General features: G+C 32.2%; 1 protein-coding gene across 4 annotated transcripts; it reads right to left on the bottom strand.

Moving 5' to 3' along the window:
* Positions 1–958: 958 nt before the first annotated feature.
* Positions 959–17,289, bottom strand: Sfxn1-3 (Sideroflexin-1-3). 4 transcript variants are annotated; one of them, XM_088273275.1, is made up of 9 exons: positions 17,157–17,289; positions 8,398–8,567; positions 7,443–7,597; positions 6,971–7,088; positions 6,701–6,776; positions 6,526–6,611; positions 5,160–5,287; positions 3,886–4,070; positions 959–2,690 (listed from the first exon to the last, which is right to left on the bottom strand). In XM_088273275.1, the coding sequence occupies exons 2-9, from the start codon at positions 8,553–8,555 to the stop codon at positions 2,625–2,627; spliced, it is 972 nt and encodes a 323-aa protein (XP_088129401.1). In that variant the 5' UTR covers positions 8,556–8,567; positions 17,157–17,289; the 3' UTR covers positions 959–2,624. The 4 variants fall into 4 exon arrangements, with proteins under 4 accessions (XP_088129401.1, XP_088129400.1, XP_088129403.1 ...); XM_088273274.1 differs by lacking the exon at positions 17,157–17,289 and adding an exon at positions 12,584–12,864; XM_088273277.1 differs by having other exon boundaries at positions 1,655–2,690; positions 8,398–8,564; positions 17,157–17,227.
* Positions 17,290–20,745: the final 3,456 nt, after the last annotated feature.

Below are 20,745 nucleotides of genomic sequence, written 5' to 3'. Positions count from 1 at the left end.
GTTCTGTTTACTGTGTTCTATCGAAATCTTAATTAAAGTTCCAACAACACGTGACTACATGAATAATTGGACTACATGACTCCCCAGTATGCAGATTTTGTATAACGCCAATCAACATTCTCTATAATTGTGACGCACTCGCTCGCAAACGAAGTCACATCCTTGGAGGACCACTACTGGACTCCGAGTAGGTGAAGCTCCTACCACCAAGACAGGTCTTGAGTTACATGACACATGTAGGTCTTGAGAGTGAGCTGTGATACAGAATGAGATCACAATAGACCTAATATGGTCGCAGTGACATAAGGGATGCAAGGTCCCTTGACCTCACAAAAAAAAAAACAACACGTGACCAATCCTGTGTTAAACCAATATGAAATCATTAAATCGCACCAAAACGTAACAATTTTGCAAGCTAGAATTCCTGATTACTTAAAATCATTTATAATGGAATTGTAACGTTTTGGTGAGGACCTTCACAAATAGTATCTTTGTATAAATGTTTTAAACAATACATTTTCCTTATAAAATAAATAACAAGACACAGTTATACAAATGATACAAGTAATAATTATATTTATTTTTAAAATATCATACGTGACATTTTTATTATGATTTTTAATATGTATTGTCTTTCAATCACTATCAATCAACACTGTTTTTTCAAATGTATATAAGTATTTTTTTAATTAATATGATAATATCGTAACACCATTTAATGATGTTACTTTTTTCTTTGAGGCAATTAGTAAAATAGCTATCTATTACTTGAAATATAATAGTATCCCAAATAAAGTACCTTGCAATAAGGGAGAGATGCTGTAATGACAATGGAACCACTATACACATCAGCCCCTATATGTATTTGGCAAATTTCGATGTCAAAAAAATCTTCAAAATTTGTAAACATCTTGGATTTTGACACATTTGAGGTTGATAATGTACTAACTGAATTAGGTTTTTATTATTTAATTACAAATATTTGTGTTTTCATTATATACACAAATACTTCGATGTCATGCCATTTATGGCAGGCCTAAGGGCCCATTGTTAAGAATTGGTTTTATGTTATGGTAGACTGGGTTCGAACCCAAAAATTCTGACTCAAAGTCCGCAATACTAACCATGGGCCACACCCCGGTTTGTTCTTAGGGAAAAATAGTTAAATATATTCCCTCAGAAACGGGATGATGGCGAATATAGAAGTTCCACTGTATTCATACTTCAAAGACAGGCAATGAAAAATGTTATCTATATTTGTAGGGTAAAAATAATTGACAATAAAAATCCTGACAGCCTATTACATATTTTGTGCTCATATTTTTTTGTTTGTTTATTATTCATATGAAGTAACTTTTTTGACAATTTTTTTACGATATCATAGACTAACCAAAAATAACTAATCATTATTTTAAATGGGATAAAACTGTCACCACGTTTTAAGTAATCTTCAGTTTTCCCAAGACAAATACCTATTTGATTAAAATTTAAAATGTGAAGTATTAAAACTTAACGAAGCTTCATAAAGAAGTCCACAGATGGCACTACACGTCGAATTTAGTAAAACTAAATTTGACAGGGCTTATATTATACTCCCGGATGCAGCAACTCATCCATACGATGCAACGCACATATAACACGACAAAACACGGACCACAAATACAACATATATTATTGTCATACAAATTCACTTTCATTACATATTATTAGTCAATTTACTAACATATTATTATTATTAAAATTGACTCAGTATTATTCTGGATATACTTTCAAAATTACAACATCAAGAAATATGGTATAAAAGTTAAGTACACCAAAGAAATGTTTGGTAAATGATGAAAAAGATTTTAGGTAAATGGTGAAAATGATTTTTTCATGTAAACACATTAATTTTTAAATCATTACCGTTTTAGTCCACTTACAAACCACATTATGTTAAAAATTTAAGTTTTTTTAGCCAATGACTCCAATTGGTAGAAAATTTAAAATTTTCATTTCCGTATTTAACATAATCTGCCAAAACTTGTTAAGTTAGGAATAAAATGGTATGGAAAAATCAATACTCTGGCAAAACTTGCTATTTTGATCAACATTTCACATTCTAAAATCTCTCAAAAAACTCAAATTGGTAGAAGATTTAATTTTCTACCGATAGCCGCCATTGGATAAAAAACATAATTTTTTAACATAACGTGGTTTGCAAGTGAACTACTCAATTGATGTAATATTTTTTGTCTTTTTTAAAGGAATAACCCGCAAATCCTGTACATTTAGAGGCTTGTCTGCGGGTAGGATAGTAAGGATAGGGAAGGTAAATGTGAAAAATACATCACAAACACTCAGACCATTTGAAAATAAATCTTTCTTGAATTTATTTCGCAATTGGCGGGAATCAAACCCGCGACGCCAGTTTTGTAGTCGAGCGTCTACCCAACTACAACACGGTGTCTGTCAAAACTGTAACTACCTAACTAACCATAACATCATTTCCTTACGAGGGTAAGCAGCGTATATTAAATCATTGAGCATAAATATGGCTATAGTTTCATGGCAGAGTCTAAATGCAATATAACAGCAAAAATGATAAAGAAGAAACGTGTAAAACCTTCAGATTATTATTAAGTTTACAATCCTTTATTGTAATAAAGAAGGGCTGGAGCGTTTTCCGGGAATTGTTTTTTCAACTCGGCCTGAAAATAAAAATAACAATACATTTTAAACTCAATTTTATAATGAACACACTGCGGGAAGGGTAATTTTACCATTTCACTCGACTGGTGGTGTTCGGCAGGAAGGGTAATTTTACCTTTTCACTCGACTCATCGTAAATTGCGTGTAAGTTATTTTTACGCATGACATTTGCGGCATCTTTTGATCTCGTATCGGTGTATACAGTATGGTTAAATGTTATCACTTCTTTTTAGAGATATTTATCTCTATTATGAGAGCAAATCTGCCCGCAGATAGTGTGTTAACTATAGCTAGTTAACTATCAAGGCAATCGATGAATAACTTTAGTAGATTTAAGATATAGATTGAACAAATATAACATTTTTACTTATATAGGTAGATAAAAATACGTGCATATTAGAATGCAGTGATTTGTTAAAATCAGGCTTGTTGAGTCGGAATTGGAGTTGAGGAGACAAAAAAAAATGAGCTACTCCGACTGCTTTTTTGTTAAAATTTATGAATGTGTATTGTGCACGAATATTAAACTTTCTGGAAATGGTGAATCACCGAGATCCATTTAATGCAGAAAGTCTACGAAAATATGTTTGTCTTCTTTTGAAAAGAAGCATTTGTTTCTCCTTTTGTTTGCACGCAATTGGCGCGCAGTTTTTTGCTAGCCATCGCTCTGCATTGGTCACGTCCGTGTGTTGATATCATTGCGTTACATAAACAAAATTGTCTCAATATCTCTGTTAATTTTTGTAATTGCAGATATCAGAGGTTATTTTCGGCTTTTAAAATTCTCAATTCTGATTTGAAGGCCTTTACGAATACAGATTTAATAGAAGCAAATTTGTTTTCAATAATTATAAAAAATAATTACTAAAGTTTGAACTTGTTTTATTTTTATCTCTATAACATGAAAAAAATGGATAAATGCAAAGGTAGGAAACAACTTGATAAAATTGAGCTATTTCGAGTCGGAGTCGTGTTGTTAGTAAATATGGGAATCGGAATCGGAGCCCTGGTTAAAATACATACAACAATGTGTATCATGCTAAATGCAGAGACAGATAAAATGACCGAGAATCATGTTTCTTCTTGTGTGCGTGTCATGTCAGGTCCCCCAGACGTCGACTAACACTTGTCCATTGTTCACAAGTGACGAAACATATGCATCATTATTAATAGTGAGATATATAAGGATCTGACCTGCAGCTGGGGCTCGAGGCGCGTGGAGGGTATGGCGGCGCGCTGGGAGAAGATGGCGCAGCAGAGCGGCGTGGCCAGGGTCAGGCACGCGGCCACCAGCGACACCTGCAGCGGCGCCGCCAGCCACGGGCGCCGCGCAAACACGCCCCGACGCTCCAGCAGCGATATCACCACGGGCGTCAACACTGCAACAATGCATCAACCATCATAGTATTATCTTTTGTTCCATGTTCGCTCCCTAGGTGGAACGTATGGCCAACAAGAGATGTCTCCAAGTCACTCTGTCACGCGCCATCTCTTTGGCTTCCTGTCAGATGCGACCGGCATCCCGAAGTTCCGCTGAATATAGTCGGTGAATGGCCGTCAGCGGCCTTCCGGGGCGCCGGAATCCTCGGAGTCGGAAGAAGAGACATGGGGTAATGCTGTCAGGTGACATTCTAAGGAAATGTCCATCTTCTGCTCTTCAGGACTTCCAGAATGACACTGTATTTTTGGCATAATTTTATAACTTTACTTAAATCTTGTAAGAGGTTGTAATCAAAATTATAATTTTGAATGATTTATATAAGGCCATTTCCATAAAATAATACCTCAAGGGCGCTTATAAAAACAAGAAATCTGGCTTCTGCCCACACCTCATTGATCTTCTATTTTGCCTTTCATGATTAGGTGTAAAAGGTTTCTCTTCTCTAAGCACATGCATCAGATCAGTCAGCAACTGTCTTCTTACTCTTGCTCCAAAGATCACATTAACATTGTTGACCATATCGGACCATGGAATACGAAGCATTCTACGATGTAACTATATTTTGAATGCCTTTAATTGTTTCATAGTATGAAAGTACTGAGCAAACATAGCACCTAGACAAATAAATACTCTGAATTTAAAAAAAAAACTATTATTTTTAATTAAAGTTTCACTTAGTAAATACCACCATTCCTTAAAATCTACTGTGACACGTGTTTCGATGCATGCACCGTATACGGTGTTTGAAAATGATGCGGAATGCATTGAAACACGTGTCACAGTAGATTTTAAGGAATACTGGTATGTATTTACTAAGTAAAAGATTAATTAAAAATGGATAGATTTTACCACAAAGTGACTGATAAATCAATTCATGGAAAACTATTATCATAGCTTTTGTTTTTTTGTAAAATTGGCTTGTTTTTTACAATACAAGTAGATATTTCCAGCCTTTTTGCTAGAAATATCTACTCTCAAGTGAAAAATTGAATAACACAGCAGCTTAAAAGATTAAAAGCATTATTACCCATTCCCGGAAGAGCCATACAGACTCTTGACATGGTGACGAGTGCAATACCCTCCTTGGCTGCGGAAGCAGAACGTCCTATCCGCATCCCAGCATCAGTTTCAACCGGGACACCCTCGGATATTTCCCTAGAAAAAGACACCCGGCAATTTTTAATTTAAATTATATTTTGAATGTGTTAAAATATCTTTAAGTAAACTGATAGGAGATTAGTCCTGCAAAGCATTAAACCAAGATTAATTAAGCCGACCAATCACAGGTGATAGGGCCTGAAAATGGTCAGATAATTCTTAACTTTAATATTATACTTTTTACAACTAAATGAAGTCATGAGAAAATATAAAAACAAAAACTCTACAGATGTTTTTATTACCCTTTCCGGGAGTACAAAAATTGATGTCCGACTTTCTTTGGGAGTGGGTTCTTTTTACGCGAAAAAAAATTTTTTTTCATTAAATCGATGTATTATGTAGATAGAAATTATGTAGAAATATTTTTTTTTAAAAAACGTATTGGAAATATTTTTCAATTATGACAAAATTACACACAAATATCCACAGATGTCATTGCTATACAAGTTACATCATACTAACTGACAGACGGACTTTGAAGTTCATTAACGTGCATACTCCTTTAAGGAAAATTCACACTGACATTCATTTCAGTCCATACACCCAGACTGGTTAGTTAAAAAGTTATAAACATTTTTGTCATGTACATTTCGGTTGGTATAGAGTAAAACTTGATATTTACTATTCCCTGCTTTTTCCACAAAAAAATTATATTCGCATTTCACCTTCATATAAATAAACAAAAATTTACCATGATTTTACCTCATTCATAGTCACGCAACACCATTTTGACATTTTGCAGAGAAATAATATGAAAATGTTTACACATTCACCTATGGCAAGACTTTTTGACATTTTGTCTATGCAAATTTGAAAATCATAGAAAAAAGCGTACAGAGAAACTTCTCGTGTTTAAAAATAATGCATTCAAATATAGAATGAATTATCAAACATTTTTCACACGGTAAGAATCATTTTCGCATACAAGAAAAATGCAGGTAAACAAATTCTTTTTTATCCATATTTATAAATAAATCTCATAAATTGACACTTTTTTGTGTATTGGTGATTTTATCCCTGATTTTTTCAAAAATTATTTATTTCTGTCGCTGCAAATCGATAACTTAATATTATTATACGTTCATGTAATACATAATTGTATTACGGAGGAATACAAACATTTTGAGCCCGTGTCTATATTTTTTTATTGATTTTCTTATAAGTCAAGTTGCAGTAAATACATATCACCGAGAGGGGAAGGTGAAGAGCAGATGCTCATACCACAAAGTACTTACTTCATTCTCATCATTGGAATATTGATACAATTGGAGGCTGCCACAGCGGCAAACGGAACCAATCTCCCCACAACCTTTGGCATGGTCTGGAAAGCACAAGAATATGCATAATATATAAAGAAAATATTTTAATTATTGTATAGACACACTCATTTATTAAAAAAAGAAGGGTTACCTTTGTGAGGGCATTAAGCCCTAGAGCAGTTGTCAATGCACCTCCTGTGGCGCACACATATGAGGTGAGAAGCTGTCTGGAACAAGATAATATAAAAATATTGTTATTCACAACATTTCGGGTGTGATTATTTTAAAATAACCCATTAGTGGAGAAACCTTATTTTGTGAATTGAATGCTCACATTAGCACAATGCTCAAAACTAGTGTTTGGACACTCTCAAAATGTAATAAAAAAAAACGGTCAAAGCATAAGCTTGATAAGACTTACTTTTGCGATATGGGCGAGTCCCCCGAGCGGTTGGTATAGTTGACCAGCGCATTGAAAGACTGATTAGTCCACTGCCAAAATACAACGGCGGGAGTAGAACGGTAGAACATTAACATACCTGCAACAAAACACCGCTACATTAACACCCAGCACAATACAACCGCGATGGCAGCGCCATCTGTTGAACGTAACAGTAAGTCACGCAATTGACACTGACATTTTCAATGTCCTAAATTGCAATGCTGTAGATTTTTTTCATCTCTTCACACGCTATGTGAAATTAAACTGACCCGTTGCCTTCCTTCGCAGGCAATCTTAGTGAGATAGTATGAATTACAAGAAATTATAGTTAACATAAAGAGTGAATCCACTCACAAGTAAGTAAAGGCTATAAAACTTATAAAGTAGATCCCTTAGTAGGGCCAGGATAAGCAGTGTTACATAAGCCGTAGATTAAGAAAGAAATGGTTACACGCGGTGATGGCCGTGTTGCACGGGACTTGGGCGCTCATCCTGCCCGGCAGCAGCATCTTCTCCCCGGTGTCGGGATGGAAGGCCGAGTCGTACAGGTTCTTGGCCCTCCACAGCCCCTCCACTCCGAGCTCTGCCGGAACTTCACCATCCTTTCTGCAATCATTCAAAGAAATTCATAATCATAATACCGAGGACATAACAAAATACATGTGGAGCCGATAAACACTACTAAATTTGGAGTAAGGTCCTTAAATTATATTGCCAATACCCAAATTAACTAGCTGCCTGACATATCGTAGTTGTACAGGAGAAAGTGACCAACTAATAAAATATAAAAAGTTCAGGAGGGCCATTTAAGTCACTTTTGTTTGGCAAGAAAATAAACATCAATGCAGTTAGTCATTTTTAACAAGTCAATATATTATACTTCTAAGTTTATAATCGCTTTGGGATTTCTTTTAGGCAATATTAAGCTAGTAAGGTATCAAATAGTCAATGATCACGTTTTTGTAAACTAATGCACTTGGTCACTTTCTCCTGTACGACTACGATATATAAAATAAAACCCATTCGGGGATCCAAAATAAATGATCTGAGAAGGTACTTTATGGAAAGTGGATTCGAACCGAGAAACTCTGACTCAAGAGTCCGCGACACTAACCACAGGACTAAAACCTGACCTTTAAGGTGGGGTCTGACCGGAGTCATTTCGTCGTAACGTAACACGTTACGATGCGAGCATTCGTATAGTCAGTACAGCAAGCCGAGCTGCTCGCTGGTTGTTCCGAGTGCTCCATCCGAAGTCGGATGCTTGCCACAAATGTTACGTTACAATGAAATGTGAAGATCAGACCCCACCTTTTTACACAGCGTAAAGTGTAACGGATTCTGACCCTATTGTATAACCGCAGATAGTGTCCACAAATAATACAAGACAAGCAAGTAATTTTCACCTGTATTTCTGTATGACCTGCTTAGCTTTCTCCAAGTCACCCGAAGTGGCGAGGAGATTGAGCGGATTAGTGATGGTCAGGAAGTGCTTGGCTCTTCCCCAGTAAGTTCCTTGATCGTATCGCGGCTTGTCGAGGTTCACGGCAATAGGAGAAGCCATCTTCCAGCGCTTCTAGAAAAATTATTTATTATGATTTATTTCTTGAATGTTTTTCGCAGATACTTTGTGGCACATTTTATAAACTGTATAAAATTAAACATCTTTGTTTTAACCACTTTTTTATTATTAGTACACTTTAACCTAACGGTTTCGACAAGAACCTTGTCATCATCAGGGTTTATTAAATTCCAAAACATTAAAAACATTAAAATACTCATAATTAATTACATTTCTTTATCAAAAACTTCCACACACTCCATAAAAAAAATTGAATGTTTTTTTAATGTTTGAGAATTTAATAAACCTTTATGATGACAAGGTTCTTGTCGAAACCGGTAGGTTAAGGTGTACTAATAATAAAAAAGTGGTTAAAACAAAGTTGTTTAATTTTATAAAGTTTATAATGATTTAATTATTTACAAGCTTATTCTAAGCTTAAGGAGACTTTTCATTTCTGGGTCACATTCTACGGGGAGAGAAGTACAGTTTACTTAAAACAATACTGATGAGGAAAATTGAGGGGCAGCGTGGTCCTGGCAGAAGGCAAACATCTTGGCTATGCAGCATAAGAGATTGAACCGGGATGACACATATGAGGGAACTGTTTTGGGATGCGCAAGATAGAGAAGCCTTCGCCAGAGTGATTGCTAATGTCGGCGGGGCCTGATACGGCACAGAAAGAAGAAGAAGAAAGAGACTAAGAGAGGATACCGCAACAAAAGTTGACTTAAAGCTCACCTCTCTTTTTTTGTATGACTTTATTATCATTAGAAAATTTTACTTTTTTGCCCTAGTAAAGGTGAATTGTTCATCAAATGCAAGCTTGCGTGTAATCAAAATATCATTCTAAGTACTAAGTTTTCAAAAATCCCTTGATTATTATGAAAATCGTGGTTTATGATAGAACCATTGGTTCCTTCTAAATTTGTGTATTTTTTATGAGAATTTGTGTATTAAAATTATATTCGTAAATGTATGCGAGAAGAACAGTTCACAAGAACAGAGACGCAGTTCATCGACTTTTATTTTGTTTACAATATTGTCCCCACCACATGTAACTCCTTTAAAATCGTTTATAAAGGGTGGACCAATATTTGGGCGCTAAGATGAGATTAAAATTAAAATGTATATACGTCGCGCTAGCTCTTTGTTTATTGGTGTCGCTTTGTTCTTTTCGCCCTTATAATTTTGTAATTTTAGGAAAATAAATTATTGTTTCCATTTGCGCGTATCCGTCTTCCTCATCAAAAGTGTTCTAGTACCGTTAGACATAACAACCATGGTAGACCACGGAGTAGAAACCTGTGTCTAAAGCCCTAAAGCAAACATACCACCATTGTTAAACATTAATTCCCATTAATTATAATTTATTAGTACCGACCTGTGCAATATTTCATATGCATTGTCTGTGATGTATCTACTTTTAACATTACAAGTTACGTATGCCAAGCTATTACAGTTTACGTTGTACTGTCAAAATGTAAGATAATGATTTACTGAATTGTAAAAAAAATGTTTTTAACCTAATTATTGTTGTGGCAGTATTGTGATTATTTATTTACTTCTACTGATAACCCTTTTACAATTCCTGACCAATATTTTCCAAAAATATATGATTTTATTCTCTCAATACATCAAACGCCATCTCTATAGCTGTTGTCTAGTATTATGTGGATATGTTTGAAAGAATTTAATTATGTTAAAAATCAGTTGTCAAATGTGATTCAAGAATACGAGCAATTGTCATTTAAATTTTATGAACACTGAACCGTTTTTAGCAAAAAGCCAATAACTTAATAACATACTTTAATTACAATGTGAATATATTTCACATTTGATTTTTTCATTGTTTGCTGAGAAGTTATTGACATTGCCTTCATGTACTCGACTTATTTGAAAATAAATTAACAATAAAAATAATATAAATATGTAAGAGTAATCATATAATTTATTCAAATACAAAAAAGAAACGTTTTAAAGACCGCTTTTTGAGTTTATTAATGTAAACACAACTAGTTTCGAGAAATACAGATGTTCTCATCACAGGTGAAAATAAAAACTGTTGATGAGAATGTCTATAGTTCTCGAAACAAGTCATGTTTATATTAATTAACTCAAAAAGTGTTATTGTACAAATAATTTATATTTATATTTAAATCATCATGTTATTCCACAAAGTTAATGCCAAATCAATAAATATATTTTATTCAGTCAGTGTCTTTATGTTTCGGCTGTAGTCCTGTGGTTAGTGTTGCAGACTTTGAGTCAAGGGTTTTTAGGTTCAAACCCACTGTACAACAATTTGATATCTTCTTTTAATCGTAAGGTCACAAAAATAGTATGAATTTGAAACAATTTGTATAGAATAATAACCCAAATTTTTTTTTTTTTAAACTATAAAGTGGTTAAAATATCTGATACATTTTACATAGGAATGAAAGCATAATTATTTAAGATTATTTTTTCAATTCAAAATGTCTTGGAATGTTATTCTAATATATTCATATGTGTTATTCCATTTAGTAATGTATTCATTGTATACTAAATGTATTATGGATGATCAACAGTATGTAAATTATAATGAACAACTTTCAAGGCAAACCAATGCAATTAGTACATGAAAGTGGATAGTTGAATTTCCTGGTTTTAAACTGCAATACAACTTCTTAATACACTGACTCTCAATGGTCTAAAAATATATAAGTACTTACATAAATTTATTTTTGCTAATATTCTCTATGAATATAAAAATTAATTTAAACTCAATAATAACACTCTAACCTAGGTATTCACAAAGTATTTGGACACTCCGAGATGTTTGATAAACCTTGCCTGGCAAGGGGATTAATTTAGTCAAATAACTATGCACAAAATAATCAAACATGAGGGTGGTAGAAAATAACCTAGAATTATTCACCAAAATTTAGAAAATAATTATTGATGATAAAATTAAGTAAACATAGTAAGTTACACAAAACAGATAGTAAATGTGTTTTAAAACTGTCTCTAATAACAAAAAAATGGAATTAAATATCAACATCAAAAGCTATTATTTATTGATTTGGCTTAAATTTAGTGCAATAACATTATTTAAATATCAAAATAGAACACTTCCACATCCACCCCTTTTTGAGTTTATTAATGTAAACACGACTAGTTTCGAAAACTACAGACGTTTTCGAAACTAATCACGTTTACTTTAATAAAATTAAAAGTGATTTGTTTCAAGTGTTTTATTTTTATATTCAAATCATCGTTTAAAATAGTGAATTTTGAAATTGGGTGACGGTTTATTTTATGACTATCTTAGGAAGTATTCTAATATTAAAACTAATCCAAATATACGTAACTACGTATTTAAGTATGTATAAATATAAATATATGTGGATGGTCACCAGTGTTTATTTTTTTATTTGCTAAAATAAAATTGTAAATACAGTAAATCATTAATATACGTAAAAAGTAATTATTGAGAAATATTCTATCTCTAGAATCAACATTGTTTATTATAAGTAACGTAAATATGTTTCTAATATTTAAGTTTACAGTACAAACAAAAATCGTAACAGCATCAGATAAGCAGACGTAAATAAAGCAGATAATAATTTAAACATTAAAATATTAACATTTTAAAGTAAATAATCCGATTTTCATTTATCAAAAAACAAATAATTAAAATTTAGCTATCGAATGATAGCGATATCCAACCCGAAAATGTTACAAACGATCCTTCATAATTAATAATTTAAACATCATAACACAAATAACATTATCATGTCTCGGTTTCAAGGTTAATACAATAACACATAGTGTAAAATACATAATTATATTTTTTGCGATTACGTAAAATCATGCAGGTACGAGAAACATAAAAAAACGTTATATTTTTTTGGAACCGGTTCATGTTTTCGTTTTTTTTACTTGAATATGTACATCGAAATGATTATTTTTGTCGTAAATACATGAAATAATTAATAAAGAATATAAAATACACTTAACCAATGTAAAATATATGAATTTTCACTCACTAAATTACTTTTCTATCTTCGTTTGTAAGGCTGAGAGCGCGCGCTGTTTGACGAGAATATTCAATATTAGTTGTATTATCACTGCACAGTTTGCTTAGGGAATTATAAATAGTTATCGTGAATGGTCACTTATCAAATGGCGATAACATTGAACTTTGACACGGAAATAATATCAAATTAAAGCAACTGTCAGAAAGAGACTACGAAAATTGACAGCGCGACCATATTATGACAGAAATTTACTGCCGAATTCGGACGGAGGCAGTGGCGCCAGTGGCGACAACGTTATCATAAAAAATATACGGTATAGTTCGCAATTTTGCCAACAGAGTGCCAGTAGACCCCATATTTTGAAAATAATCAGGTGCCTTTCTAAAGCAGAGAATTTTGGTATTGGCGGATTGGTTATCAATATTTATTTTTATATTTTTAGTTTATTTATTTACACGGCACTAGAGCCTTTACTATCGAATATATAACAATAAAGATCAGTAAATTTATATGATATTATAATACATGATTAATCAATATACAAAATATAATATTATTTTACATATAAACCAAACTTTTTTTATAGTATCATTCAGTGTATTTTAAACTATTTCTCAATTCGTGCTAATTATTGCCCCTTAGTAAGATAATTTTTGTTGCAGTGATCAAATGACATGAATTTAAATATTTGATGTCGAGGAGCTCATACAAATATCGTGCGGCTTGAATTATCAGCTGACACAACCCAGTATGAGTACGGGTATGCAAGTATGATTGCCCTAGCCATTGCTACTATTCTTATTTTCCTTAAGTTCATTTCCCATAATGCAACGAAGCCCCTCACTCTGAATAACCACACCATCTTTATCCCATCAAACACATTTCATTCCTATATCCAAGAATAAGAAGTACTTGATCTTCATGTAATGTGTTAGACGCTATCATAAACCAAATCGATAGTTTTCATTTCATACTGGCCAATAATCGAAACAAGACAAACTATCAAACCGATATTTTTTTAACAAACGCAAAAAGTGAAAAACAAATTACTTATTTTCTGCTGAAAACATTGAAGATTTGCCATTCACGCACATAAAACATGTTTATTACTAATATTATTATCATTTGTTCAGTAAATTGTTATGCTATTCATATTTTTTGAACAGCTTTGTCAAATTAGAATAAAGAAATACATTTATTTTTAACGATATTTGTAATTTATTTTTATTTATGGATTAACATAAATGGTACAATCCCACATTTTGTTTGGATGGATTTTTCTTTAATACATCACAGGAGAACCAAATACTGCCAATGTAACACTTTTGTTATCCGTTTTATTATTGATATTTTTAAATATGAAAAAATATTTTACCAATAAGGAAAAATACATATCCAAATAAAGAAGAAGTATTTTCTCAAAAACAGTGTACTTATGTTTACTCGACTATCAGAATCATTTTAACATAATCGTAATCGCTAATAGAGGCATTTTTCGTAGCATGTAACTGAGATAAGTGCTTAAAATGTCGTAAATGTCAAATAGGGAGGGGGAAAATTATATCTCCCTACTGTTTCATATAACATCCTTAAAGCATTTTCAGACGAAATGTTTGTTTCGAAGATAACCACACTACTCAAATTTTGGATTTCCTAAATGTATCATATAATTGAAACGCTCTTGCACATGTCGCTCACTCCTTTCAACGAGGTCATATATCGAAAATCGTAAATTTTCATTTGTGCATGTCTTCGGAATGCCCAGAAAATGTACTATATTCCAGGAAAAGCTGCATAATTTTAACTTAATATTTACCCGCTACAGGGCAGAAAGTGTAGTTTTTTATTTTGAAGAAAAGGTGTTGTTTAATATTTTTTTAAATAAACTTAATACTTTTTAAATGGAGAAAAAACATTCAGGTTTTACCTGAAAAGATCTGTTGCACAGTAAAAAAGTTCAATAAGTGGCTTGATATTTATCTGTAATACATTTCATTATATTTTTTAATTTTAAAACAATCTCTTGAAACATCATGTTTTTTTAATGTATGACGTTGTTGAAAGGACTCAGCGATGTGAGTTCTCGGCAGTATGTGGTTGATTTGAATAAGCTTTTTATAAAATATGAACAGAAAATCAGGGCCTACTTTTGCTCTTAGTAAGGCAGAGAAGGCACTGATTTTCTGTTTATATTGAATGCACGCCCCTGATTATAATGTGTTATTTTTAAATTACTAATGAATAGGTATTATGATTAGCCAAATAATAACTGCAGGTACGTGAGAAGTTATGAGTGAGTAGAATCTCTATGTGTAATTTATCAATTTATTCTTCAGTCTCCGAAATCAGTCCGCAGCTGTTGTCAGGGGTAATGAATGTCGAGGAAGCCATCATGTACGCTTATCAGATGACAGATTATCTCATAATGTTGGCAAGCAAAGTAGGTAATGACATTACATGTATTATTTATTTATGATCAGGTAACAGTGACGGAGGGGACGGATGAACGGTGACCCCTAAAGTGGGCAATATCGCTTCCCTTGAGGTACTGACGTCGTCTAGGGGGGCGATGGAAAGCGGGCATAATCAATGGGGCAAACGGTCTTCTACAAAGATCCACCATCAATAACACTACTTTTGAACTTAAAACAAACGGAAACACAGAACAATTTTCACAGAAATCAAAGAATACTTAAAAGTTGTATATTTTACATATTTATTATTTTATAGACTGTGTAACATTTGTGTAAAATATATTACACTGTGTAAAAAATGTTTCAGTCTATAATAAAATAAGTTCATATACTTGTTTATAGACTGTGTTAAATTTTTAAATTGTACCCATGACTGACAACCGCTTCACTGAAAATTCCAAATGAATAAACATGGTATAAATAAATTATTATTTTCAGGAACAAAATTCAGAAAATAATCTTATATAAATTTCACATATATCGTGGGCCTACTGGCAAAAAACGTTAACTCTAAAATCCCTGTTCGTGTTCTTTATGATTTCTAACCTGCATTAATACCAGCTATTAAACTTGAATTTACTTTTAACACCACATAAGTAAATAAATCATTTCAAACTACTTGTATTTTGCCAGTATACCCACGATATATATATCGTAGTCGTACAGGAGAAAGTGACCAACTAACGAATCGTAAAATGTTCAGGAGGACCATTTAAGTCACTTTTGCTTGGCAAGAAAATAAACATCAACGCAGTTAGTCATTTTCAACAAGTAAATATATTATACTTCCAAGTTTATCAATCTAATCATTTGGATTTTTTTCAGGACAATATTAAGCTAGTAAGATATCAAACAGTCAATGATCACGTTTTTTGTGAAAAATTCACTTGGTCACTTTAACCTGTATGACTACGATATATATATATATATATATATATATATATATATATATATATATATATATATATATATATATATATATATATATATATATAAACATTGTGTGCATTCCGATTTCTTGGGCCGCCAAGGACGCTTTTGTCACGTAAACAAATCTTCTATTTTGATAAGTAGCGCCCACGTGAGATTTCATTTGTCTTTTACAAAAAAGCCCGAGATACAAATATATCTGCCGTTCACTAGTCTTCATTTTGATGTCATATGATTTTATCTTATAAATTATATGAACCCTTTCAGAAAACAAAACAATTTTTATTAATTTATTCAATTTTTTTTTTAAGCAAACACACTCGTAAAATTATGATTACATAGTTTGTTGGTGAAAGAAAACCCATTGTATGATATTGGATGGAGTGCTTATAAATGTTGCAAATATTTCCAATAGAATGTGCTACATTTAATTGGAAATATCAACATTTTAAGTTGTTGGGTAACAACGCTCATTGAGTGTTTGATAATGTCCTAAGAAGACGAAACGGGTCACGTATTAACATATACACAAATAAATGTAGAATGCCATCCAACAAACCTTGTTTATTTTGGATATATTACCCAACAATTCAATATGAAATTCTACCAACTGTCTGCAGTTACAATAAATAAACATTTTAAGTGTCTACCGAGTATATATATATATGTATATATATATATATATATATATATATATATATATATATATATATATATATATATATATATATATATATATATATATATATATTTATATATATATATATATATATATATATATATATATATATATATATATATATATATATATATATATATATATATATATATATATATATATATATATATATATTTATATATATATATAAATATATATATATATATATATATATATATATATATATATATATATATATATATATATATATATATATATATATATATATATATATATATTTATATATATATATATATATATATATATATATATATATATATATATATATATATATATATATATATATATATATATATATATATATATATATATATATATATATATATATATATATATTTAAAATAGAAGGGAAAGATCTCTAACAAATAGGCATTTCAAAAAATATTTGTGATGTATAAAGTAAATTTTTATTTGATTTTAAATAATAAAAATCACTCACATTTGCCACAAAACACCAATAATGTCAGTTCCCTTTCAATTCAATATGTGTTTCGTTTCGACATCGAAAAAACACTGACCAGTGCTAGTGGCCACTTGCCACACCTCCCGAACGTAGAATCAACATAATCATTACCGAATTACCTACTGACGCGTACATCGCGGTGACAAAACTGCCCATAGGCCTAAGGCAAGGGTCCAGAATAGACTCACTGCCGCGATGGTCACATGACTCCGAAATAACCCGACTTAATTACTCTTACACGAAATTATCATCGCGAAAGACAAAATATTTGGCAAAGAACTCGACAAAGTTGATGTTCCTCGAAAAAAATCAGTCGTAAATTAAAAATAACAGTTTTAGAGACACGTGTTTTCAAGTGTTTTCCACCAGAAAACTAAAAAAATGGCACGAACGATTTAAATAAAACGTAGACGTCGAATAAATTGTGTAAAAAAAATAAAGCGCCACTAGCAAACATGCACGAAATCTCTGGTTCAATACCTAGTAAGATAATCATTAATGTACATATATTCACTGTTTTGAGCAGGTCCGATTTCTAGAAGGGTCAAAATGCGATATATTAATGTAACTTTTTTTACAACATTTTGAGTGTGTCCAAATACTTGTTCACAAAATCTGGATTATCTCCAATTACAGGGGTTATTTTCAAATTATTTTTTGACATCTCATCAAAGATGAAGAAGAATATGGAAGTCTGGGCATTTACGGGGCTGACGACCGTCATAGGCTGGTTTAAGTGATCACCTTACACACGTGTAAGATTCACCAATTCTACCCATTATTGACAACCATACTGCGCAAATTCTTGGAAGTTCTATATATATGAACCAATTTAAAAACCTTGTTCTTGAATCACTAGAACTTCACTAGAGACATCTATTGGTGAGATGTAAAGAAGCTTTTTATTAAGCAGAAACTCTTATATTAGTGTGTGAGGTCCGAATCCTGGATTATAATCACACACATAAGAAACGCTAGAAAATAACATTTTTATTTTTATTATTAAGCTTATGATTTGACCAGATAATTTATTTACACGTGTATAAAGTGATCACTTAAACCAGCCTATGACGGTCGTCAGCCCCGTAAATGCCCAGACTTCCATATTCTTCTTCATCTTTGATGAGATGTCAAAAAATAATATTAATTTAATTGATTTATTTTCATATTACATTTATGTTTTTAGCTCCTTACGTAGGCGTAGATTTAATTACAGTACATTGTAAGTATTGTATAATAGATTTGAATAATAATTTGGTACTTCATAGTTATTGATTACGTCCAGGTAGGTACTACTGTTGCAGTAAGTAGACGTTGACACACTTGCGGTGCAGTATTTTTTCAGGTGGTCAATTCGACATCGATACTATCCTTTATTCTTGCCATATCAATCTGTGGTCTCGATACATCGCTTCTCCAGCTCGCGTGTGGGAGAAATCATACCTACTATTTATCCTCACAAATATATTATTATGAAATAATAACGGTTAGAACAAATTAAATTAAATTACAAACAATACTTGTCATGAGAAATAATACTTTTATTAGCTATTTTGAAAACTTTGAAATCAATGATTATAACACGAAAGATTAACGAAGCTGTCCTTTACTACTATACTTAATACAACAATGATCCTGTACTAATTGATCGTTTTTAAACAAAACGAAAGGGCATTGGTGCAAAGGGCACTGCATCATATAAACGCAGTATTATCTTGATCGTTAACACACGAAGGAAAGGTGATCAGCCCTCCGCTTCAGGTACCAGCCCAGGGTAATATTGAATAAATATTAGAGTGAAAAAATCACTTATATTTATTAGACCCCCCTCTGGGAATCTAAACCGGGACCTCCAGAACGGTAGCTGAGCGCGCTGACCATTACACTACGGAGGCGGACAATGTCAATAAACATTTTTTATTACATGGGAATAAGGAAGAATGGAAGAATTTTCATCAATGTTGAGATATTAAAAACCTTGATACTTTAATATCAATTGAAAAACTTTATGGTTACGTTCATAGAACTAAAGATCCATAACATAGAAACATATGAAACAAAATCTTTCATATACCTCTTATGGTCAAAAGAAATTATTATTATTAAAAAACAAAGTTATACAACCTGCTTCCATTATATACAAAGTCATTGAAAATATAAAAATTGATATGTGCTAATCATAAGTGTATAATGGAAGTGCGCAGATCTGAAATAGATCGCATCATTCAGCCATGTCGTTTTTGATTGCATAAACAATTTTCTTACATTGTTACATAAATTTTGAAAATGTGCATTCGGCATTGAAAAACTCAGTGAGGGCACATTATCATAATTATGTATATGATAAAATAAATAAACAAAATTAATAAATAAAATAAGAAAAATCTCTCTCTTGAATGTTGATCTGAACGGAAAGATACCATTTTATAACGTGCAATTTGAATTTAGGTAATTTTTGTGTGGTCTTCCGAAATGTCTAGAATTCTGCTTTCTTCATGAGGAGATCAAAACAGACATAACTATTTACTTAGTAGACATATGTTTCGCCTTCTACAATAGTTCTGTGGGGTAGTAGTATTGGTTGTTGGTAAACACACCTTATTGCAACAAGCATTTGTAGCAATGTTTTATACAGGTGGTATTATTTTTCAACATACATATGAAATATTGAAATCAAACACTGAGTTTAAGAGTCTTCTAAATTGTATTTAATTATTAATTTTATCCGGTCAAATTATAAGCTAAAATTATAAAAATGAAAATGTTTTTCTCTGGCGTTTGTCGTGTGTGTTTATAATCCAGGATTCGGACCTCACGTTAAAAACTACACACACTTATAAAAGAGTTTCTGCTCCATAAAAAGCTTCTTTTCATCTCACCAATAGATGTCTCTAGTGAAGTTCTAGTGATTCAAGAACAATGTTTCAAAATTGCTTCATATATATAGAACTTCCAAGAATATGGAAGTCTGGGCATTTACGGGGCTGACGACTATGGAAGTCTGGGCATTTCATAGGTTGGTTTAAGTGATCCTTTTACACACGTGTAACATTCACCAATTTCACCCATTATTGACAACCACACTACTCAAATTCTTGGTAGTTCTATATATATGAACCAATTTAGAAACCTTATTCTTGAATCACTAGAACTTCACTAAAGACATCTATTGGTGAGATGTAAAGAAGCTTTTTACTAAGCAGAAACTCTCATATTAGTATGTGAGGTCCGAATCCTGGATTATAATCACATACATGAGAAACGCCAGAGATCATCTTTGATGAGATGTCAAAAAATAATATGAAAGTGACTCTTTGAACAAGTCTTTGGACACACTCAAAATGTTGTAAATCCATTTGATATTTAGTATCAAAATAATTATCTTAAAAATTAAAATGACACCACCTGTATATCCCATATGTGTCTGGCCACAGAGGAGTATCCGTTCCATGTGTGGTGGCGACAAGTCCATAAGATGTAGTTCTCTCGGCGGACGAGGCAGTCCCAGCAGGCTCTCTAGGCTCCCAACACGCTCGCTCTGTGACCCGTTCCTTGCACCAAAAGG

This window comes from Brachycentrus maculatus, unplaced genomic scaffold (genome assembly GCF_059751285.1).
Source record: "Brachycentrus maculatus isolate JH-2025_06_01 unplaced genomic scaffold, ASM5975128v1 h1tg000564l, whole genome shotgun sequence".
Classification (NCBI taxonomy): domain Eukaryota; kingdom Metazoa; phylum Arthropoda; class Insecta; order Trichoptera; family Brachycentridae; genus Brachycentrus; species Brachycentrus maculatus.
This window is presented reverse-complemented; position numbering and strand designations above follow the sequence as displayed.